Source organism: Marmota flaviventris, chromosome 2, assembly GCF_047511675.1.
Source record: "Marmota flaviventris isolate mMarFla1 chromosome 2, mMarFla1.hap1, whole genome shotgun sequence".
NCBI lineage: Eukaryota > Metazoa > Chordata > Mammalia > Rodentia > Sciuridae > Marmota > Marmota flaviventris.
In genome coordinates this window covers 160,546,053-160,571,964 of record NC_092499.1, presented here as the reverse complement: position 1 = coordinate 160,571,964, position 25,912 = coordinate 160,546,053, and the positions used below count along the sequence as shown (strand labels likewise).

Genomic DNA, 25,912 nt, shown 5'->3' with positions numbered 1-25,912 from the left:
AGGATGCAGTGGCACTTTCTCTACAGGCCTATTTCCCGGGGCAAGGAGCAGGTGTTTGGGATGAGACCTCAGCTAAGATGGCAGAATGACTAGGGGCATCTGGGATGGCTGGGTCTTGCCTCATGTTTGCTGTCTATGCTTACTCAAATGTCTGCATCTTTGTTCTGGGTTGTTTGTGGGTGTTACAGTTTAGATCTAAAAATATCCTCAAAGAGCTCTTACATTAGGCAATGTAGCAACATTCAGAGGTGAAAAGATTGGATTATGAGAGCTTTAACCTATGAGTGAATTAATCCATTTGATGCATTAATAATTTGAATGGACCACTCAGTGGTAAATTACGCAGGGAGGGGTGGCTGAAGGAAGCAGGTCACTGGGGTGTGCCCTTGGGCACTGTATCTTGTCTGTGACTCCTCTCTCTCACTCTCCACTCCCCCTGCTTCTTAGATGCCATGAGCTGAGGTTTTCTCTGCCGTGCCCTTCTGCCATGATGTTCTGCCTCACCTCAGGCCCAGAGCAATAGAGTTAGTCAATCATAGAATGAATCTCTGAAAACCATTAACCCAAAATAAACTTTTCATCCTCTAATTTTTTCTAGGTGGGTATTTTGGTCACAGGGCTGATTAACACAACTGGGATGCCTCTGTTCTCCATGTGGCATCATCTTGCCTCATTTGGTGCTGGCTTCCTGGAGAACAAGTAGAAAGTTTTATACTTAAGGCCCAGAACTGTCATGGTTTCTCTTATATCACTTCCTGTTGGCCAGGGCAAGTCATAAGCCAATCCAGATTCTAGAGGGAGGGAGATAGCTTCTTCCTCTGGAGGATAAGAGGATGTAAGTGATCATTCTGGCTATCTCCACTGACACTCTCCCACAGGACTGATACCAAGTTCAAGTTCATGAGAGCTTAATCAGACTGAATCAGGAAGATTCAGAGAGCAAGAGGAGAGCTGGGCATGATCAGTTTCTGGCATGGCAGCTTCACTGAGTTCAGTGCTCTCACTTCCCAAACTATTAAACAAAACAAAACAAAAGAACAATCATAATCTAAATTCTCTGGAAATAGTTCTAAGGGCAGACAGCAAATGAAGTAGCAGTTAACATAGAAAATATACTAAAACTCAGAACACTACTTTTGTGGTGTTGGAACCATGATCCATATCCTTTCACCTCCTCTTAAATGAGATTGATGGAAATTCCACTTCAGATACATATATCCAGGAATACAGGGCTCCCTACCCTCTGAGCTTCAAGTCAAACCTGCAGTATCTTCTCAGGAAGGACAGGATTTCAGTATTTCTCATCCTGCCCCAACAGCCTATTGCATAGGCTAAGTTCTGGGCAAGTCTAGTCAAGAGATGGGGGCTCCCTCTTTCTGCCCACTCACCTCCCATGGGCTGGGAGCTCTACCTTGAATCTGAAACACTGAGAACACAGGTCCAGATAACCTATTCCTGGCCCATTCATCACAGGTCCTATTTTGGTAGAGGTAAGTCCCCTGACCAAAAGCTACATTGGTACACTCTCTCTGCTGAGTGCTTAGCCTCTAAAGCAAGGAAATAATTTCATTTGCAACAAAGTATAGGAAACTTCAATCCTAAGGCTGCTCTCAAAAAAATGAGGGTCATAAGTTCAAGGCCAACTTCACAAGACCCATCTCAAAAAAAAAAAAAAAAGAAAGAAAGAAAGAAAGAAAAAAGGCAGAGGATGGTAAAAAAGCAATTACGAGAAGACTGGTAGATTCATTAGAACCAGGGATATAAACAGCTAAGAAGAATCTTCTAAGGCCACACAAAAATATTTAAATACTGACCAAGGAAACTCCCTGAAAAGGATCCCAAATTGGATTAGATCAGTCTATGGAGCAATTTATGCCCTAGAGCATAGCTATAAACAATACAGCAACAAGACAGCAGTAAGTGAAGCTTAATGGGCTGGGCGTGGTCAGGGAAAAAAGATAGTCACGGAGGGCCTTGCCAAAACCACCATCATCCTAGAATGAAAGGGTACATGCCAGGGCTTACCCTCTCCAAAGACCAACATCAGAGGCTTCATACAATAGGTGTGAAATAAAGTTCACTAAAATGATCTAGTTAGTCATTAAACAAACAAGGCTGGAAGGGAGGTTAATTGAGTGAGTTGATATCATATGTTATCTAAAATGTCCAGTTCCAATAAAAAATTACAAGACATGAAAAGAAAAAGGAAAATCCAAACCAAAGGACAAGGAAAAAAGCAGGCAACAGAAACTACCTGTGATAGCATCCAGATGTTGGAGATTTTACAAAAACTTCAGAGTAGCTAATACAAATGTGTTCAAAGAACAAAAGGAAACCATGCTTAAAGAAGAAAGAGAAGGTACTGTTATTCTGTCCTAATTCCTGTACTGCCTAGGTGACCTAGCTGAAGTTCCACCCAATGCTAATCTAGTTTATCTCTGAGGACATCAGTTCTTCAGGTGAGCTGGCTAAAACTGGTTGAATCTAAGATGGCTGCCAGAGTGACCACCAGACACCCTCCATCTAAATTATAATATCATCTTCATGCTAACTGACACTCCCCCAGCACCATAATTCTTGATAATTGTCATGATAACTACCATAAAGAACCACAAAAGGAGTAAAAAGACATGATGCCTGAATTCCTGGAAATTTTCTACCTATTCCCAGAAAAGACATGGATATCCTCCCTTTGATTAGGCTATCCCTCCCCCTCATTTCTTTTACCCTGTGTCTATAGCTTCTTACTCCCAATGAGTGGAGAAGCTGATCTGTGAGGCTTTCTCCCTGCTTCTCCTATATTTGGACAAGAGTAAACCTTCCTTCCCTTTTAGTCAGCACTTGGACTTGTTGTTACTGGTTCCACAATTCTCAGATGGAAAAAAGAACTGGTTTGGGGTAAAATTAGTTACAGTGTGATAGTAATGCTTCATGAAATCAAGAATATAAATAAGCAGATAGAAATTATATAAAAGAACCTAATGAAAATTGGGTAGCAGAAAAGTACAATAACTGAAATTAAAAAATTTACCAATGAGGTTCAACAATAGCTTTGAACTGGCATAAGTAATAATTAACAAATGGAAAAAAATAGATCAATTGATATTAAACAATAGAAAGTACACAGAAAAAAAAGCATTAAGAAAAATGAACAGAACCTGAGACCTATGAAAAACTATCAAGCACACCAACATATGCACCATGAGAATCCCAAGAGTGGAGGCAGAGTAAGAGGCAGAAAAAAAAATTTGAGGATATGATGGTCAAACACTTCCCAAATTTGATGGACAAGAACTCAGACATTTGAGATACTCAAAAACTCCAAGTGAGATAAACCCAGAAAGATTCACAGAAAGAAACATTATCAAACTGTTGAAAAACAAAGTCAAAGAGGATCTTGAAAACAGAAGAGGAAGAGACTTATCATATACAAGGGCCCTTAGTAGAATAACAGAAGATTTTTAAACATAAATCATGAAGGCCAGAAGATAATGGGATTACATATTCAAACTACTCAAAGAAAAAAGTACATATAAAACATTGTTTGGGATAGACCCTATATTAGACCATATGGAGTCTCAACTGATTTAAAAGATAGACATCATCCAAAACATCTTCTTATACTACAAGACGAAATTAGAAGCTGGGCATGGTGACACACACCTGTAATCCTAGCTACTTGGGAGACTGAGGCAGAAGGATCATAAGTTTGAAGCCAGACTGGGCAACTTAGTGAGACCCTGTATCAAAATAAAATTTTTAAAAAGGGCTGGAAAAGTGGATCTGTGATAGAGCACTTACCTAACATGTATGAGTGTCATTTAGTGAAATACATAATAGAAAAACAGACAATCAGCGAAGTTTCAAAAATTTATTCTTGAAAAGACCAAAAAATTTTATTAGACTGACCAAGAAAAATAGAGATGTCTCAAATTGCTAAAATCAGAAATGAAATAGGGGACATTACAACCAACTGTACTGAAATGAAAAATATTATGCGGATAAAGATATAGTACAATGGTACAGTACTTGCCAAGCTTGTGGGAGGCCCTGGGTTCAATCCCCAGAACTGGAAAAAAATGATTCTGAAGGAATCTATATGCCACTAAATAAGATAAATCAGATGAAATAGATAAATATTAGAAATACACACAAACTGCCAACATTGACTCAGTAAGAAACAGAAATCTGAATAGACCTATAAAAAATAAAGAATAGTTAATATCCATTCTTCATAAACACTACCAAAAACAAAAAAGAGGAGAAACTTTCTAACTCATTCCATAAGGTCAATATTAGTCTTATGCCAAAATCAGATGAAGACATCATAAGGAAAGAAAATCACAGTTTAATATCTCCTATAAATATAGACACAAATGTCTTCAACAACGTATTCAGCAAAACTATCTTAGGCCATTTGTGCTGCTATAATAAAATACCTAAGACTGGGTAATCAACAAACTATAGAAAGGATTTCTCATAGTTTTGGAGGCTGGAAGTCCATTATCAAGGAATCAGCAGGTCTGGTGTTTGATGATGTTGGTCTCTATTTCCTACATAGGTGACTCATTGCCTTGTATCCTTCAGAGGGGAGAAATGCTGAGTTCTCACATGGCAAAGGATGGAGGGGCAAAAAGGGCCTGGGGTAGTGCCTGTCAGCCCTTTTATGAGGCATCCCTGGGGGGTGGAACCCTCATGACTTAATCCAAAAGGCCATACTTTTTAATACTACCACAATGGGAATTTTGGAGAGGACACATTAAAACCACAGCACAGGGCTGGGGATGTGGCTCAAGCGGTAATGCGCTCACCTGGCATGCGTGAGGCGCTGGGTTCGATCCTCAGCACCACATAAAAATAAAATAAAGATGTTATATCCACCGAAAACTGAAAAATAAATATTAAAAAATTCTCTCTCTCTCTCTCTTCTCTCTCTTAAAAAAAAACACAGCACAAACTGAATGTAAAAACATATAAAAAGAATTATATCATAACCGAGTGAGATTTATCCCAGAAACAAAAGATTTGGTGTAAAACCTGAAATTAACTCAGTGTAAAACACTGTATCAATGGAATAAAAAACAACGTTATGATAATCTAAGTAGATGGAGAGAAAGCATTTGACAAACCCTAATACTCTTTCCAGATAAATACACATACACAAAAATCTAGATATGGGAAGGGAAATTCTCAATCTGATAAAAGGCATCTATGAAAAATTCATAGTGAACATCATGCTTAATAGTTAAAAACTGTGCACTTTCTCCTAAAATCAAAAATAAGACAAGGATTTATGTTCTCACCACTTCTATCCAATAGTGTACTGGAGGTTTTAACTAGGGCAATTAGGTAAGAAAATTAGATAAAAAACATCCAGTTAGGAGAGTAAGAAGTAAAACTCTCTCAACCTGCAGATGCTATGATGTTGGACATAGAAAATCCTAGGGAGCTCACTGAAAACTATTATAAATAATAAGAAAAAGTTTAGCAAGGTTAGAAGATATAAATAAGATTAAAATTTAAAAATTAATTATATTTCTACATATGCAATAAACAATCCAAAAATGAAATTAGGAAAACAATTCCATTTACAATAGCATCAAAAACAACAAATACTTAAGAATAAAGAGTTAATGAATGAGGTATGATACTTATACCCTGAAACTTACAAAACAAAACTGAAGGAAATTAAAGAAGATCTAAATAGTGGAAAGACCTCCCATGTTCATGAATCAAAAGACTTAATATTAACTGTATGTGGTTGTGTTCACCTGTAATCCTAGTTGCTTGGGAGGCTAAGGCAGGAGGATCTCAAGTTCAAGGCCAGCCTCAGCAACTTAGAAAGGCCCAAATAACTTAGTGAGACCCTGTCTCAAAATAAAATATGAAAAGGGCTGGGGATGTGACTTAGTGGTTAAGCGCTCCTGAGTTCCAACTCCATTACAAAAAAAAAAAAAAAAAAAGACAGAGAGAGATGAAGACAAAATTAAAAAGATACCAATATAAGATACCAATTCCTATCAGGACTCCAGTTGGGTTCTTTGTAGAAATGGCAAGTTTATTCCTCAAAGACTCAAAGACTCAGATTAGCCAAAACAATCTTGAAAAGAAGAACAAAGTCAGAGGACTCATACTTCCTAATGTCAAAACTTAAAACAAAGGGCTGGAGATGTAGCTCAGAGGTAGAATGCTTGCCTAGCAGATTCAAGGCCCTGGGTTCAATCCACAGTGCAGAAAGAAGAAAAAAGGGAAAAAAAAGTAATTACAGAGAAACAGTAATCAATAATGTGGTTCTGGCATAAGGATAGACATGTAGACCAGTGCAATAAAAACAAAATCCAGAGTAGGGTATGGGGGCACATGCTGTAATTCCCAGGGTCTTAGGAGACTGAGGCAGAATGATCACAGGTTCAATGGGAGTTCTGGCAATTTAGTGAGACTTTGTCTCAAAATAAAAAATAAAAAGGAGTTGGGGGTATAATGGAGTGAAAGAGTGTCCCTAGGTTAAATCCCCAGTACACACACATACAAACACATGGAAAGGAAGGAAGGAAGGAAAGGAAAGGAAAATAAAGACTGAGTTCAAGGAAATGTTAATTAAAACTATAATGATGGGGCTGGGGCTCAGTGGCAGAATGATTGCCTAGCATTGTGAGGCACTGGGTTCGATTCTTAGCACCACATTAAAAAAAAATAAACAAATAAAGGCATGCTGTCCATTTTTAAAAAATTATAATGATGTATCACTTTCTACCCACTAGAATGGTTATAATGAAAAAGTTAGATAATAACAAGTGTTGACAAAGATGTAAAGAAAAACAGAACCTTAACACACTGTTGGTCAGAATATAAAATCATGTAGCCATGATGGAAAATTGTCCTATAAAGTTCCTATATAAGTTCAACATAATGTTACCATGTGACCCAACAATTGTATCCACAGAAAAACAAATGTTCACAGCAGCATTAGTCCTAAGAGCCCAAAGGTGAAAACAACTCAAATATCCATCAACCAATGAATGGATAAACAAAATGTCATATCCATATGATAAAGTATTATTCAGTCATAACAATAAATAGAGTACTGAAACATGCTACAAAACACAAAAGAACTGTGAAAATATTACAGTAAGTAAAAAATCCAGACACAAGAGACCATATATTTATGCTTCTATTTATATGAAATGTCCAGAATAGACAAATCCATAAAGAGAAGATTAATGGCTGGTGGGCACTTGGGAGAGTGGATGAGGGGAGTGTCTACTTAAAGAATATAAGGTTTACTTTTGGAGTGATAAAAATTTTCTGGAAATAGATAATGATGTTGGTTATAAGCTTCTGTGTATTGAATTATACACTTTAAAATGGTTAAATGGTGAATTTTATATTATGTAAATTTTACCATAATAAATAAAGAGATAATGGCAGATAATAATAACCATGCAGACAAACAGAACACAATAGAAGGAATCCACATGTACCATGTGAGTGATGAACTGGGTGACAGGGCTATGAGTTACAAATAGAAGAGTACTCAAAGTTTAAGAAAGAGATATTATTCATACAAAAAAAATTACTTGAAAAAAGAAGAATGAAGAAACTTACTTTTTATACATGAAAATAAACTAAAAGGGAGGGGAAAAAAAAAAGAGGAAACACTCTTTCAGAGAAAGAATGCGTTTCCTGCTGACCAGAAGAAAGCATGCTTCCCCTCACCCCTTCCTGGGCTGATGGCTGTGAGGGGAGGCTTGTGGTCGCTCCTCTTCTCTTGTCTCTGCTGTTGAGAAACCATTTCCAGCTCCTTCTTTGCTAGCAGCCTGCCAGAAGGGTAGAACAGGCCAACCGTCTGTGTGCCCATCTCCTTCTTTGCCCCAGTGTCAGATCTGGGCAAAGGAACATTTAGGGGCTGCCAGGCAGATCGGTGCTATGAGCAAGGCAAAAAACATATATATATATATAAAAATTAGAATATAATTTAATCAAATCCATATCTCCATTTTACTTATAGAAAATATTCTCATCCAAATGAAAAGTATCTCTTTTTTTGAACTAAGGGGTTTTTACTAGCCCTTGTCATATTGTACTTGTTTCTGTCTTTCTAGAAGTTCCCAGCCTGGTCCATGAAACCACTCAATCTCCTTGACCATTTATTGTCTCAGATTCAGGAAATTAAAGAATGTTTCCTGTCTTGCTAAGGGCATGAAAAATATCTACACTCTTAGCTCTACAAATCAATGGAACATAGACTTCAATACTCATCTCGACACACTCAACTACCGGGCACAAACACTTTCTCTGATGCACTCTCCTATTTAGGAACCTGACAGTGTTGTACAGGTTGTACACTGCACAATGTCATTGCATCAGAAAGGTTACCATTCACTGGTGGATGACATACATTTGTATATTTATTACAACAATTTTTCTGGTAGAGGGCAAGTAGAAAATGCCTAATGGTAGTCAAGAGCCTTTAGAAAAGAACATCTTTGTTTCATTTACACAAAGGTGTCAAATGGGCTGGGGGGATGTCCCAGGATCTTTTCATCTTTCAATCTGGCTTACAAAGGTGATGAACTCCCTAAAACTATATTCAAAGTGCTGAGTGCATGTGCATTCTCTCTAAAAATTATCAGTTTTTTTTAAAATAAAGAGATGAGAAGAAACCTGGAAAGTCTTCACCTAGCTTAGAGAAATTCATAAAGGCTAACAAGAACCAGTTATTAGACCTTAATTGCTTCTGAAAATAACCATATGAGATTTTTGTCAAAACATGCCCAGCGGGGCTGGAGATACAGCTCAGTTGACAGAGTGCTTGCCCTGCATGCACAAGGCCCTGGGTTCAATCCCTAGCACCACACACACACACACACACACAAAAAAAAAAAGCCCAGATGTTATAAATGGCAAAAACAATCTTACAAGCTTTATGTAAGTTTTCTGAAATATAATACAAAAGTAGAGAGAAAGGTTCTCAGAATACTACCACAAAAATTCAAGAGAAGTACATTCTATCCAATGTATATGAAATCCATTTCTCCCTTGTGGCATTATGCCTACTGCCTTTCAAATGCTATTAGACCTTTATCTACATTGAACAAATGCATATTTTGATCTTTGATTTTTAAACAAATCATCTGAGTGCTTAAATCCTAGTTGATTGCATTTCTTTACAAGTTCATGTAAAAGGTCTAATACTGGCTCTTTTCCTGGGTTAATTCACAGGATGAAGTTCACCAGTTCTTACTACAGAGGCCTTACCTCAGAAAAAGGGTGAGGTTCTCCAGCAACTGTTGCTAGGCTGCTGTCCCAGCTGAATCTTGCCATGGACTTCACATAAATTCCACAGGAGCCACAGAATCGGGCAGACAGGTGATTGCTGGCTCCACATTTAGGGCAAACAGAGTGGGTAGCAGGAATTCTAAGCTAGGGATAGAAAACATTTTACAACATTAAACTTACAATTTATTCTCATACCATACAACCTCTAGCCACCGGTATAGCATGTGCCCATACCCTCTGACTTAGCAAATCTACCTTTTAGAGTTTATCCTATAGATGAACAAGTACTCAAGGAAATCTATTCCAGGCCATCTCCTGCATCACTATGATTTTAGAAGATATAACTGGAAACGACCTAAATGTCCAGCAATAGGGGATGGCCTAAATATATGACAGTATGTACAGACAATGGAATATTATGAAGCTATTGGAAAGAATGATGAGGTGCCAACAAGATACATTGCTAAGTGAAAGGAATAGATCAGTGTTCTTAGTAAGCACCAGTTATATGTGCACTGACTGACTAAAAGAACTCCTCAGAAACTGGATAACAGCAATTCTGTAGGGAGAGAAACTGCAGACTGAGATATGAAGGGAGCTAACTCTTCACTCCAACCTTTTTTATTATTTACATGCAATATTTAATTAAATAAATACATAAATAATTTTGAATGTCTTGTTTAAGAGGTAGACAAACAATTCATCAAAGAGCAGTCAATGGTCAGTAAATGAGTGCAAAAGGTTTAACCTCAAAGGAATGTAAATCAAAACGGCAATTAGACAGAATTCTCAATATAAGAAAATCTCTTATTTGTATCTCCAATTTTTTAAAAATCTCTGTCTCAGTACAAGAGAATCTCTGATTTCTATCTTTAAAATTTTTATGTATAATTTATATGGTATAATTTCATGATGGGAGAATGATATAAAGTTTGCTATAAAGAAGAAGTGATTGGGCTGGGGTTGTGGCTCAGTGGTAGAACGCTTGCCTCACATGTGTGAGGTACTGGGTTCAATTCTCAGCACCACATAAAAATAAATGAATACAATAAAGGTCCATCAGTAACTAAAAAAATATTTTAAAAAAAGAAGTGAAGCTGTGAGAGAAGAGGCTCTCTCTAGGTTGGTGGAGGGATGCTCAGCCTGAAGAAGGTCAGTTTTAAAAATACCCACTGTGGCTCCACACCAGTCACAGAAGGACGCCTCGCAGACATTCTGGCGACCACAGAAGCAAGAAATGGTGTCTCCTTTCTGGGTGGGCGGAGGAGGAGTTTTATCTCCATTGCATATCGACTGGTGAAAAAAACAGCATTTACAGGCAGGATCAGTACTATATTCTTCAGTTCCTCCTCCCAATCCAAAAAGAATAAATCCTCCAAATAATGCAAATCCTCCAAATAGAGTATTTTTTACCCCAAAGGGTAAAATTATGATGCATTTTACCAACTAATAAATTAGCTCAAAAAGCACACATTCCTTCCTGGGGATCACAGAAAGTTGATGAAACTGGTGCCTCCCACATCTTGATACCCCTCAGTATCTATAATATCAAAGGCAGCAAGCCCATCATTGACTTAACAGAGTCACATTAACCAAGAGAGTGTATACAGAGAACTAAGCTACCGAAGGTGCCATGACTGAGGTTTATCTTCTATCCTTTGGCCTTCTGGTTTCCATAGAGACATGTGGATTTATTTTCCACATGTGACACCTGAAAAGAATTGCTTTATTTTGGAGAAGGAGACAGAATGATTTCATGAGAATTTCTAAGAGTCTTTTAGGTAGATCTAGATTGGAATTTGTGCTCCTGTTTCTTACTCACTGTGCCATATAGATTTTCTCACTTCCCAAATTGGGATAATAGTAACAGGAACAGCTACCTGATCACCTACTATGTGTGGACATTATACTGCTCCTGTACTCTCCTGTTAACCCACAGTGATCTGTGAGGTGTTATCACCGTCCCAATTTTACAGAGATGGGAAACTAGGGCACAAAGATCCATGATTTGAACCAGGCCACCTGATTCTGAAATCTGACTTTTACCCAGGACTTCACCCAGCCCCATCAATACCACAGCTTCCTCCCAGGTCTATAGGGGGTTTCAGATGATTAATGGCAAATAAATATATATAAGAATGCTTAGCATAGGGTCAAATTCTCTGTGTTATCTTCCTGCCATCCCATCTTGCTTTCATAGACTCTGATTTTTTTTTTAAGAGAAGGGACAATAATTTCACATTTTTTTCCCACTAGCACGATACCTGATACCTTGGTACATGAAAGTTATTCAAATACTTATTGACTCAATGAATAATTGATTCAATTGGTAACTAAACAGATGTGCTGCCTCATATTCCATATATAATACTAGGAATGTGCATACCAGGGAAAATATTTTCTAAAGATAGTTTTCCCTCAAAGACAGAAATTTCAGTTAACTTTATTTGCCCAGATGGATCCTGAGTCGCTTCAGGGCACTCTTATCCTAAAACAGAAACTTTTCCAGAGAAAGATCACACCAGCCCCTAACACTCAGAGATCTGAGAAAAGAAACCCTTTTATGTATGTTTATCCTCATTTCTATGCATTTAGAGAGACTCCTTCATGTAAATCAAAGGAGAAATGCCTTGCAAACTTTCACTTCAGACCTTACATTTCAATCATCTTTGTGGTGTTGAGGTTGTTTTTTAGTTTGTTTGTTTTGTTGTACTATAGATTGAATGAATCCAGGAGCATTTAACCACTGAGCCAAATCCTCAGCCCTTTTAATTTTGAGATAGGTTCTCCCTAAATTGCTTAGGGCCTTGTTAAAATGTTAAAATGCCTCAAGCTTTGGATCTTCTTGTTTTAGCCTCCTGAGTCACTGGGATTACAGGCATGTGCCACTACACACCCAGCTAAAGTTTTGATGTAAATCTTATCAACCAGGGCTTCAAAACACAAAGGCTTCAGACCTTTCATTGAAATGCATCTACGTTTGAGTGGATTTTTATAGAACATTGCTATAAAAAAAGAAAAGTTATCTTACCACATCGTATTAATGCTGCTGAACAAAGAAAAAACATAAAGCTATCAGATTGAATATGCATTGTTGCTTCTATGGCACTGCAATAAATATTCTTTTTCTGACATCTAAATTCCAATAAACCACTAAGGTAGAAATACAATTTTTAAAACAAAGTCAATTTTGGGTTTGTTCCTAAAACAATTTTGCTGATAGAAGAGACCCAGAAACAATTATATCATGGATAGTTAACAAAATCAAATTAAATTATTTTTCCATTTACATAAGAAGTCCAGAAGACCTGAGGAAAGAATGTCTTAGAAAATAAATCTTTTGATTGGAAATTTATTTAAATCTATCAGCAAGATCATTCCTAGGGCGATTCCATGAGTATATTCCATTTTTATAATTTCCCAACCTCACTATTATTATCTGGTGTTTTAGAAAATTATATGGTATAATTTCATGATAGAAGAATGATATAAAGTTTGTTTGAAACCACATTACCAGACAACTATCAACAAAAGGTTATCCTAAAACTACACGAGATTTGATTGGGGAACATGTGTTTTCTAATAAAACTCACCAGCTCATACCATCCTCAGTTTTGTAAAAACAAAACATGTAATAGAAATAATATTTTTTAAGTACATAGATTCTGATAATGGAGTAAGAACACATAACTATAAAATCTGCTCATAATACATAAAAGTACTGAAGAATGAACAGAAGCAGGTAGATTCATACCAAATACACACAGGTACGGGTGGGAAATCATAACATTTTCATAGGATTTATAATGTATATAGGTATTACACATGCATACACATATATGATATGTGCATATATGTTACACATAACATATATGCTATATAAAAAACATAACATATATATCTCAATCACAAAGGAAGAAAGGAGAGGGAAATGAACCTATATGATATTGAAATCTTGTAACCAATCTTACAGCCTAACAAAGTATATGATGAAAAAATTGGGTCAGGAGCATAGTTGGAGGAGGTCTTTCTTCCATGGGAGCATTTTTAAATTTAATTCTTTTTTCTGGTGCTGGGAACTGAACCCAGGGCCTTGCATGCAAGGCAAGCACTCTACCAACTGAGCTATGTCCCCAGCCCTCTTTTTAAATTTTTTAATTGAAATGTTAAAATTATATATATATATATATATATATATATATATATATATATATATATATATGGTATATGACATGATACCTTGATATATCAATTGTGGAAGGGTTAAATCAAGCCACTTAAAATGTATTACCTCACATACCTTTTTTTTTTTTTTTTGAGGTGAGACCACTTAAAATTTGGTCTTTTAGCAAGTTCCAAATATATAATATATTGTTACTAACCATAATTACAACAACTATAATAGATCTCTTGAATTTATTCCTCCTAACATTGTGTCCTTTGACTAACATCTCCCCAAACCCACATCTTCCAGTCCCTGGTAACCATTTTATTCTTGGTTCTTACAAATTTGATGTTTTTACACTTCACATCTGAGATCATTCAGTATGTGTCTTTTTGTGCCTGGATTATATCACCTAACACAATGCCCTTCAAGTTCATCTATTTTTTGTAGATGACAGAATTTCTTTCTTGTTCTAAGACTGAACAGTACCTCATTGTTTATATATATCACATTTTCATTATCTGCTGATAGATTGAGGTTGAGTCCATGTCTTGGCAATTATGACTAAGGCTGAATGAACACAGGAGTACAGACATTAATCTTTTTGACATAATGGCTTAACTTCCTTTGGAGAAATATCCAGCAGTGGGCTTACTGGATCATGTGGTAGCTTTATTAATTTTCTGAGGACCACCCATACTGTTTTCCATAACAGTTGTAATAATTTACATTTCCATCAACAATGTGCAAGGATTCCCTTTTCTCCTATCCTTGCCAATACTTGCTAATTTTTCTCTCTCTTTTTTTTTTTAATAATCACTGTTCTAACAGGCATGAGGTAGTATCTCGTGGTAGTTTTAATTTACATTTCTCTGATGATTAATGATGTTGAACATTTCTTTTTTGTATGCCTGTTGGTCATTTGTATGTATCCTGAGAAGCATCTGCCCAGGTCCTTTTCCAATTTTTTAATCAGGTTGTTTGTTTTCTTACCATTGATTTGAGTTCCTTACATATTTTGAATATCATCCTCTTTCTTATTGGATATGTGATTTGCAAATATTTTCTCCCATCTGGTAGACTGTCTCTTCATTCTGCTTATTGACTCCCTTGCAGTGCAGAAGCTTCTTAGTTCGATATAATCCCATTGGTCTTTTTTTTTTTTGCCTGTACTTTGGGGTCATATATATATAAAAAAAATCATTGCCCAGACCAATGTCTTGAAGTTTTCTCCTAAAAGTTTTTCAGTTTCAAATTTTATGCTTAAGTCTTTAACCTACTTTGAGTTGATTTGTTATACATATATGAGATAAGGGTCTAGCTTCATTCTCTGCATGTGGCTATCCACTTATTGAAGAGACTGCTCATTCCTCAATGTGTATTCTTAGCAACTTAATCAAATGCATGATTTATTTTTCTGAGTTTTACATTCTGTTCCATTGATGAATGTGTCTGTTTTTATGGCAATAACATGATGTTTTGATTCACTATAGGTTTGCAATAAATCAGGCTTTTAACTTTTTGCTCAAGATTGCTTTGGCTATTCTGGGTCTTTTGTAGTTCCACATGAATTTTAATATTGTTTTGCCTAATCCTGTGAAAAATGTCATTGGGATTTTGATAGGAATTGTACTGAATCTGTAGATTGCTCTGGGTAGTATGAACAATTTTTCCACATTTTTTTATTGATGCATTATAGTTGTACATAATGGTGGGATTCTTTGTTACATATTTGCACATGCACACAATATTATAACATATTTGGACAATAACAGCCCCTAGTATTTCCCCTTCCTCTTCCTTCCTCCCTCCCCTGGTCCATTTCCTTTACTGATTTCCCATTGATTCTCATAAGATATTCCCCCCAAACTTTCTTTTCCTTGTTCCTAAATTCCACATATGAAAGAAAACATATGGTCCTTGACTTTCTGAATTTGGCTTATTTTGCTTAACATAATGTTTTCAAGTTCCATCCATTTTCCTGTAAATGACATAATTTCATTCTTCTTTATTGCTTAATAAAACTTCATCATATACCATTTTTCTTTATTCATTCATTCATTGACACTACCTAAGCTGGTTCCATAGTTGGGCTACTGTGGGTTGTGCTGTTGTAAACATGGGTATATATCATTATAGTATGCTGACTTTTAATTCCTTAGGATAAATACTGAGGAGTGGTGTAACTGGCCATATGGTGGTTCCATTCCTAGTGTTTTGAGGAACATCCATACAGATTTCTATAGTAGCTGTACTAATTTACAATCCAACTAATAGTGTAAAAGTGTTCCTTTTTCTCCATATCCTCTCCAGCATGTTATTGTTTGAATTCTTGATGGCTACTATGATCAGTGTAGTTCTGATTTGCATTTTCCTAATTGCTGATGATGTTAAACATTTTTTTCATAATATTTGTTGGCCATTTGTATTTCTTTTTTTTTTTTTTTTTTTTAATTATGTATTTATTTATTTATTTATTTTTTTAGTTTTCGGCAGGCACAACATCTTTGTTTGTATGTGGTGCTGAGGATCGAACCTGGGCCGCACGCATGCCAGGCGAGCGCGCTACCGCTTGAGCCACATCCCCAGCCCCCATTTGTATTTCTTTATTTAAGAAGTGTCTGCTTAGTTCTTTGTCCATTTATCAACTGGGTTATTTGGTTTTTGGTGTTAAGTTTTTTGAGTTCTTTATATAGTCTGTATATTAATCTTCTGTCAGAAGAGTAGCTAGCAATTCTGTAGCTTCTCTCTTCACATTCTTGTTTCCTTTTCTGTGTAGAACCTTTTAAATTTGATGCTATCCCTCCCATTTATTTATTAACTCTTGGCAATAATTTGAGGAGCACTGGAATTAGTTTTTCTTTAAAGGCTTGGTAGAATCAGCTTAGACTCCATCTTGTTCTTTGTTTTTCTTTATTGGATGGCATTTTATTACTGCTTCTATCTCATTGCTAATTATTTCTCTGTTCAGGTTTTCTGTGTCCTCTGGATTCAATTTTGGCAAGCTGTATATGTCTAGAAATGTATCCATTGCTTCTAGGTTTTCCAGTTTACTGGAGTTTTAGTCCTTAATGATACTTCAAAATAGTCCTTCATGACACTCTGGACTTCTGAGGCACCTGTGGTGATATCTCCTTTTTCATTCTGATTTTATTAGTTTTGGTCTTTTTCTTTTTGTTAGTTTGACAAAGGGCTTATTGATCTTGTTTATCTTTTTGAAGAATCAACTCTTCATTTCATTGATCCTTTGTAATTCTTTAAAAATTCTCTTATTTCATTGATTTTGGCTCTAATCTTAATTACTTCCTTCCTTTTACTGGCTTTGGAGTTGGAATTGGTTCTTGTTTTTCAAGGGCTTTGAGTTGCCTCATTAGATTATTGGGAATCTTTTTTATTTTCTTAGGTACCCAATCATACCTATACACTTTCTTCTTAAAACTGCCTTCAGAGTGTCCCTGAGGTTCTGGTATATTGTATCATTATTTTCATGAGAATTTTAAAATTTTAACATTTCTCTGCATTTATCACTCTACACTGTATCACTTACGTAGTTTCTATAGATTTTTTTTGTATTGATTTCTAATTTTCATTCTACTAAGGTGCAAGAAATTATATAATTTTTGGTATTTTCTAAGAGTTGTTTGTGGCCTAAAATGTGGTCTATTTTGGAGAAGGTTCCACGAGCAGCTGAGAAGAAAGTGTATTCAACTATCCTCTCATCAAATATTCTATAGAATCTGTTATGTTCTTTTGGTTTATAATATTTTTTAGGTCTCAAGAGTCTTTACTCAGTTCAATATCTGGATGACCTATCTATTGGTGAGAAAGGTGTGTTGAAAGCACCTGGTATCATTGTACTGGGGTCAGTATGAATCTTTTTTTTTTTTTATTGGTTGTTCAAAACATTACAATGCTCTTGACATATCATATTTCATACATTAGATTCAAGTGGGTTATGAACTCCCATTTTTACCCCAAATACAGATTGCAGAATCACATTGGTTATACATACACATTTTTAGTATGAATCTTTAATTCAAGTAATGTCTCTTTTATGTACGTAGGTACACCAATGTTTTGGAGCATAAATATTTACTATTGTTATATCTTCTTGTTGGATAATTCTCTTTACTGTTATAAAGTGATCTTTTTTCTCTCTTCAGATTAATTTTGGTCTGAGGTCTGCTTTGTTGAATATAAGAATAGTTTTTAGACTCTGTTGGCCTGGGTATATCAATTTCCATCTTTTCACTTTCAGCCTGTAGATTACTTTGCTATAAGGTGAATCTCTTACAAACAACATATAGTTGGGTCTGGTTTTTAAATCAATTCTGTCAGCCTATTTCTTTTAACTAGGAATTGAGTCTATTTACATTCAAAATTATTATAGAGAGATGTTTAATTCCTTTTACTTTATTTCTAATGTTTAATTTGGTCCTTTTGTTTGTTTAGCTGCTCTTCAAATGATATTGGTCTATTTGTGAGCTCTTGGGTGTTTTTTATATCTTCTATATGAAGTACTGTCTGTAGTGCCAGCTTAGTGGTCATAAATTCTTTAGTTTCTGCTTATCTTGAAAGGTTTTTCAATTCTGAAGGATAGTTTATGGATACAGCAACCTTAGTTGACCGTTATTTCTTTCAGAGCATGGAACACATCATTCCAAACTCTCCCTGATTTTTTAGTTTGTCTGAGAAGTAATCAGAAGTAATCTGATTGGCTTGCACTAAATATGGCCTGACATTTTTTTCTATTGTGACCTTAAAAATTCTATATTTGTGCTAGGGTTGTGGCTCAGTGGTAGAGTGCTCGCTTAGCACATGTGAGGCCCTGGGTTCGATCCTCAGCACCACATAAAGATAAATAAATAGGGCCTGGGGCTGGGGCTCAGTGATAGAGCGCTTGCCTAGCATGTGTGAGGCACTTGGTTTGATTCTCAGCACCATGTATAAGTAAATGAATAAAATAAAGATCTACTCATCTAAAAAATTTTTTTAAAAAAAGATAAATAAATAAAGGTATTGTGACCTACAACTAAAAAATAAATATTAAAAAAATTCTATATTTGTTCTATGTGTTCGATATTTTAATTGTAATATGTCATGGAAAAGTTCTTTTTTGATCTTGTCTATTTGCAGTTCTGTATCTGGATGTTCATCTCATTTTCAAGGTTTGGAAATTTTTGTTATTATTTCCCTGAAGAGGTTATCCATGCTACAAGCCTGCATCTCACAACATTCTTCAATTCCAATGATTCTTAAATTTTATTTATTATTGTTGTCCTAGAGTTCTTTTGTATGCCGATCATGGTTACTTATTTTATCTTCTTTCATACTGTCTGCATCTTCAAGGTCAGCCACTTGGTCTTACAGTTTTAAGATTCTGTCTTCAGTATGGTCTACTCTATTAAGATGTTGAGCTGAACATTTTATTTGATTTATTGCATCTCTCATTTCCAAGATTTCTGTTTTGTTCTTTTTCAATATCTTTATCTCCTTATTCCTGTGTTGGATTTTATGCATCTGTTGGGATGGATTTCTCTTCCACTCTTATGTGTGAGCCTTTTTAGGGCACAGACTTCTTTTGCCAAAGTGCCCTAGATTGATCTAGATTGAGACAATTTTTAGGTGTGATATCAATAATTTTGGTGTTAATTCTGATTTTTCTATTTGAGTAGGTGTCCATGAGTGGGACCTGAGTACCCCCCACCCAGTTGTTCCTAGCTGGAGCCTGGTTTTTAGTTTGTCTCTTCTGTTTTTTGTATTAAAGCATTGCTGAAGTTTGAGTATGATTAATTTGCGTGTGGAACAAGATGCGCTATCTCTTGGCTGGGTTTAGTCTCTACCTGATGAACTTATAGCATCCTTGTAGATTCCTAGCAGCTCAGTAAGAAGTACTCCAGCTGCTTGAATCCAAAGTCACAGAGCAAACGGAAATGCAGCCTTTCCCCTATTTGCCACCTTGAATCTTTTTTTTTTTTTTTTGTACTGGGGATTGAACCTAGGTACCCTTAACCACTGAGCCACATTCCTAACCCATTTTATTTTTAACTTTGAGACAGGATCTCACTAAGTTGCTGAAGTTGGGCTCAAACTTGTGAGCCTCCTGCCTCAGTAGGATTACATGCATGTGCCACCATGCCTGAATGCCATCTCGAATCTTTAGTATGAACATTTTAACAATATTAAATTTTCCAATCACAATCACAGGATGTTTCTCCATTTATTTGTGTCATCTTCAAATTGTTTAATCAATGTTCTACAGTTTTCAGTGTAAAGGTCTTTTGCTTCCTGTAGTTGAAGGTTTTAATGCCCCTTTTTCAATATTCGCTAGAAGAACTAGACAATAGTATAAAAATAACATAAGATCTATACAACAATCCACTTATAATTAATTGATATTAGAGAATACTATCCCAACAATGATAGGACAACACATTATTTTCAAGCGCACCTTGTATGTTTTCCAAGTTAAATCATATGCTGGCCATAAAATTAATCTCGTTAATTTAAAAAAATGAAATCATATAGAATGTCTTCTCTGACCACAATTTAATTAAATTTTACATCAATAAAGTACGATAATTAGGAAAAGTTAATTTGAGAATTAAACAATCACCTTATAAATGAGTCGTAGGTCAAAGAAGAAATCATACAAGAATTAGAAAATTTTGAACTAAATTATTGTGAAAGCACAACATAAGTACATTTGTGAATGCTGCTGGAGAAGTTCTTAGAAATCTGTAGCTTGTGTTTTAAAAGAGAAAAAATATGGAATTAATCATCTGAGTTCTCACTTTCAGAAATGAGAAAAGAACAAATTAATCCCAAGAAAAAGAAATAATAGAAAAACAAAATGAAAAACAGAATGCAAAACAACAGAGAAAAATCAAAATCAATGAACCAGAACCTGGTTCTTAGGAAAAAAAAATCAACAAAATTTACAAATCTGTAGCCAAACAGACAGAAAAAGAATAAAGGGGGCTGGGGATGTGGCTCAAGCGGTAGCGCGCTCGCCGGGCATGTGTGCAGCCCAGGTTTGATCCTCAGCACCACATACAAACAAAGATGTCGTGTCTGCCGAAAACTAAAAAATAAATATTAAAAAAAAATTCTCTCTCTCTCTTAAAAAAAAAAGAATAAAGGAGAGAGAACACACATATATAAATTACAAATATCAGGCATGAGAGAAAGAAGATCACTATAGAGCCTATAGACATTAAAATGATAAAAAGGGACTATCACGGGCTGGGGTTGTGGCTCAGTGGCAGAGTTTTTGCCTAGCATCTGTGAGGCACTGGGTTTGATCCTTAGCACCACATAAAAATAAATAAAGATACTGTGTGTTCATTTACAACTAAAAAAAATTTTTTTAAAAAAGAGACTATCATGAATAAATGCCCAATTAATATCAAGTGTTGGTATTTATGCAGAAAAACTGGAAGGAACTTTTGTATATTGCTGGGAGGAATGTAAAGTGGTGTAGTCATCTTGGACAACAGTATGAAGCATTATTTAATAAAATTATGAAATACTTCATAGGTATTTATCCAAAAGAAAAAAAAAAACTAGGTTCACACTAAGACTTTTATGTGAATGTAGCATTATTCATAATATTCTGAAACTGAAAACAGCACAAGCACCTATGAGTGAATCAATTAATAGTGTATAACCATACTGAGGAATACTATTCAATGATCAAAATTTTTAAAAAATATTTTAAAAAATACTAATATATGCAACACCATGAACAAATCTCAAAAGCAGTCTAAGTGAAAGAAATTAAATACAAAAAAACTACAAATTTTTATAAAAGGCAAAATTATAGTGTCAAAAGAAATGGGCAGTTTCTGGGATTAGTGACTAGGGGGTGGGCCTCAACTCCAAAGAGGCATGATAAAACTTTTTATGGTAAATGAACTGTTCAATGTCTTCCTCATGGTGGTAGTTGAAGTGACTATATATAATTACCAACATCCATCAAACTCTACAATTAAATAGGTGAATTTTATTGCACATTAATCCTAGCTCAATAAATCTAAAAACAAAGTTCCTTCAAATCAAGGTCTTAAGACTGTCAAGTGATTAGTTACAACCTCATAGCATGAGCTATCTTGACCAGGGTGGGGGTTGTAGCTCAGTGGTAGAGCACTTGTCTAGCATTTGTGATGCCCAGTGTTCAATCCCCAGCAAAACACACACACACTCACACACACACACACCCCACAGGTATCTTGTCCACTGCTTCCATTGCCTCTTGAGAAAAATGTATGTTGAGGTCCTTATATTAAATACCTCAGAATGTAACCTTATTTGGAAAGTGTCTTTACAGAGGTCAACAAGTTAAAATGTGGTCATTAATGTGGGCCCTATTCCAGTATGACTAGTGTCCTTATAAAAAGGGGAAATCATGACATAGAGGCAGACACACAGAGGAAGCAATGTGGAGGGATACAGGGAGAACATCATGTGACAGCAAAGGCAGGAGCTGGAGGGATGTATCTAGGAGTCGGGAAGCTTGAGGTTACAAGAAGCTACTTGTAAAGCTACTTGTAAGAGGGCTGAAACAGTTCTTTCTCCAGGACTTGCTCCTCAGTTTCAGACTTCTGGCCTCCAGAACTGTGAAATGGTTTGTGGTCTGATCTGGCATCTCTAGGGAACTAACATACTTCTCTTTGATGCTAATCATGTTAATCACACTAATCATCACATGTTGTCTAGTTTCCCAGGGAATCTCTTTAAGATGAGAACAAACCCCACAGTTGAAAATACATATAGTAGCCCAAATGAAGCAAGTTTTTTTCCTCTAGGTTGGCTATTAAATGCCAATTTCTTCTTGGTAGGCCAGAGCAAGAGTCACCTGGAATCTCATCAAAAACCTTTTATGAACGTAAAATAAATCATCTAAACTGAAACCATTAATGGTATTTAAGTTGCGTATTCTCTTATTCTTTCATTTCAACACCCAAAATAGGCTGGCAGGAAACCTAAGAACTGGGGCTATAATGTTCCTAATTTCTAAAAACAGCATTTGCATCTAGATAGTCAACAGAGACATACTTGTCTGTACTTAAAATGTGGATGGGTCCATTTCCCCCACATGCTACGGCCAGCTGACCTTGCAAAGTTCTTAGGAAACTGTAGATTTTGCTGAATTCTCTTTGAGACTTTGAGAACAAGTATGTATTGATAAATAATAAAGTCCTCTGCACAAATAGCAAGGTTGCTTTTAGTTTACCATGAGAAGGTTTTTTGGGTGAAGGAGCCTTCTTACCCCACTGCAGATTAAACTCTCTATTAACATCAATATCAAACATTTAGTAGCCCCCAGATATAGGATTGGCACATACAGTCAACCTACCTCTTGTGCTGAAGGCAGAGTCCCCTCACAGGTGACACAGTATCTCAGGTGAGCAGGATTCCCTGTGCCACAGGTGCGGCAGACTACTTTCTCCTTATCAACAGAGAAGAAGAACAACTGAGCAAATAACATTGCAGAGAAATCATCAAGCAATCTTTGTAGTTAGTCATCCAGCTCTAGACCCTATTATAACACTAAGGTCCTCAAGATTAGATTGGTTTAGGAATTATTACAACAATAAATAGCATCAGATAAATTAACATAGTTTTAAAAGAAACAAAATCCCAAACAAACTTAAAATAGTATTCATTTGGTCTTTGAAGGACATTCAAAAATTATGCACTGATATGTAAGGTTTCCCATCCCCATCACCCAATGGGAGAAGTCTGATGGTCAGTAGGCTCTCCGTTTCATAGCATAAATAGTAAACAGAAAGACTCGAGACCAGCTTCTTTGTGTTTCCAATAATTTTGTTTGGGGACTAGGTTTTACCCATGGGGCTCTAGGTTCTTTCTTTTTTTTTTTTTTTTAAATATTTTTTTATTTTTAGTTGTACACGTTTACTTATTTTTATATGGTGTTGAGGTTTGAACCCAGGGCCTCGCGCATGCTAGGTGAGCGCTCTACCGCTGAGCCACAACCCCAGCCCTCTAGGTTCTTTCTGAAGTTTCTCACTTAGAAATGAAAGAAGTAGCTGTGTATGCAATCCCAGCAACTGGGAGGCCAAGGCAGGAGGATCACAAGTTCCAGGTCAGCCTCAGCAATTTAGTGAGGCCCTAACCAACTTAGTGAGACCCTGTCTCAAAATTAAAAATAAAAAGAGGTAGGAATGTAGTTTAGTGATAAAGCATCCCTGGGTTCAAACCCCAGTGCCAAAAAAAAAAAAAAAAAAAAGAAAGAGGAAAGATTATCTTAGAAAAGAAATTGTAAGTACAACTTTCTGAGTCAGGACCCTGGGGTTAAGGTACAACACAGGAGGTGGAGAAGGGAAAAAGGTGGTCAAAACAGTCTAACTAGGGTTCAGCTATTGGGAGTTTGCTAATACCTACTGACATTGGGTCATCCAGTACTCTCAAGATACTATCTTTTCAATTTTCAATGACCATGATGCTTGAATATTCCTTTGCACTCTGGGACTGTGGGGTCTAGGCATCCCCAAACTAATACAGAATGTTTAGAAACTGGTACAGGTAAAGGATCATGAAGAAAATAAATCCTAACATCTGAGATTTGATTTATAATATCACTACATAGCTCTATAAAATCCCAGCATTTCAAAGTCTGATTAACTCCATTTCAGTAGAAGATTCCTAACATTTTCTTAGGAATCTGTACCTATTCAGGAAACCACATTCCCAATGTAAGTGACTCCTAAAGGGCAGACAGAGGTTAACTGTTAAATGAGTGGCAGAGAATCACTGTCTTGTGCCTAATTCCTGATACTCATTGGGTCCAGGATTCTAACGTCTCTTAAAGTTGTCACAGAATAATCTGCAATTGTCAGAGTTTTTCTGTAAGATTTAGGCTACAAAATGCCTGAAGGTGTCAACTCAGACATGATCTAGTGAAACTCATTAAGAAGTGAGACAATTTTTTTGTTCTGGTGTTTAAAAGTACTGAAATAGAACAAAAATGATTTTATTGTTTGCTGCAGGAGATACTTCCTCTAAGAAGAGAAGACTGTAATCCAACTAAAGTTATTTACTTATCAAGTCCAGAATCTTACTTCAAGATACCATCTTGGAGGGTCCACAAACCAAAACTTGTATATCACAGCTTTGCCCAGTACTCTGCCCAATCTTAGTCCTACCTTGCAAAACCTCTATTGTAAAATTTTCATTAATAAACCTTATTTTTAAGAGAAGTTTTAGGTTACAGTAAAACTTAGCAGACATTACAGTTCTTACATACATTTGTCCCCGCACACACTCAGCCTCTCTGTCAACATAGGCATCACAGTGGTACATTTGTTACAACCCATGAACCTACACTGACACATCATTATCGCTCATAGTCCACAATTCACACTTGGGCTCACTCTTGCAAACCTTCTTTAAGTTCACCCATTCCTTTTACTGTTACATTGTGTGCGTGTATGAATATGTAACAAGTCCAACCATTATGTATAATTATAATGCACTAATTAAAAATATGGAAAACAAAGTCATCAATTCCCAGTAATAAATGCCTATACTGCTCTCCATCTTCTCCATTCTGAGATACTACAAAGATTCTCTCAAGGTGGTGGTCTACCTTACTGCACTGGATCTACTAAATGGTATCTTGGTTTTTGTGATGGCGTTTGACACTATGCCATAGCTCACTTCCATTCAGAACAGTGACTATGATCCACAATCACATAAAAATCATTTTATATCACAACCACTGTATCCATAGAATCATAGATGTTCATAGGAATGATTTGGAATTGAGGCCACCATCAAAGGCCACCATCATGGCCTTAACAAGGATGCTAAATAGCTATGATTGATGACTTAAAAAAAAGTCAATACCTGCATTTTCCATTTCCTCCACAGCAGTTGCAACATATCATCTAGTTGGATGGTTTTACCCAATTTAATAGACCCAGCTTAGTCAATGGGATAAAACTTTTTATAAAAGAGTTGGAAGTTGAGAACAATTTTCAAATACCCAAATGATAAGCTTTAATTGACACAATAAAATGGGGCAGAATGTTGGAAATGAACTAGTAGGGCATGGCAGACTTTACATGCCTGGAACAGCCCTTGTCCCCTACCAGTCTTCCACAATGCTTACACATGAGCCACCACTTGTCTCACCACTTTTTAATCTGGCAAATTCTTATGCTCCCCACAATATCCAGTCAGATGACATCTTCTTTTTGAAACCACCCCTGGCCCTGACCCTGATAGAATTAATGAATTTTTCTTCTCTGTCCTATAGCCACCATGACCACCATGGCACACAGGGGCCCAGGTCACTGCATCTAGACAGGAGGCAGTGAGTCTCAGGGTGAAAGCCTGGGGACTACAGTATGCAGAAACCAACACAATGGTCTAAGAAAAAGACAAATCAAAAAAGTCTTCAAAAGCTGCTCAGCACCTGAGAGATCATGGTAGAAGTACATG

At 36.2% G+C, this 25,912-nt stretch overlaps 1 protein-coding gene across 3 annotated transcripts in view; it reads right to left on the bottom strand.

Moving 5' to 3' along the window:
* The window catches only part of Dzank1 (double zinc ribbon and ankyrin repeat domains 1), a 79,089-nt gene that overhangs the window by 14,840 nt on the left and 38,337 nt on the right, over positions 1–25,912 (bottom strand). For all 3 annotated transcript variants that reach the window (XM_071607365.1, XM_027920896.2, XM_071607366.1), the window contains 4 exons: positions 22,803–22,895; positions 10,453–10,572; positions 9,259–9,423; positions 7,717–7,924 (listed from right to left, as the gene is read on the bottom strand). In XM_071607365.1, coding sequence (XP_071463466.1) covers positions 7,717–7,924; positions 9,259–9,423; positions 10,453–10,572; positions 22,803–22,895 — 586 coding nt within the window. The remainder of the gene's footprint in view (positions 1–7,716; positions 7,925–9,258; positions 9,424–10,452; positions 10,573–22,802; positions 22,896–25,912) is intronic.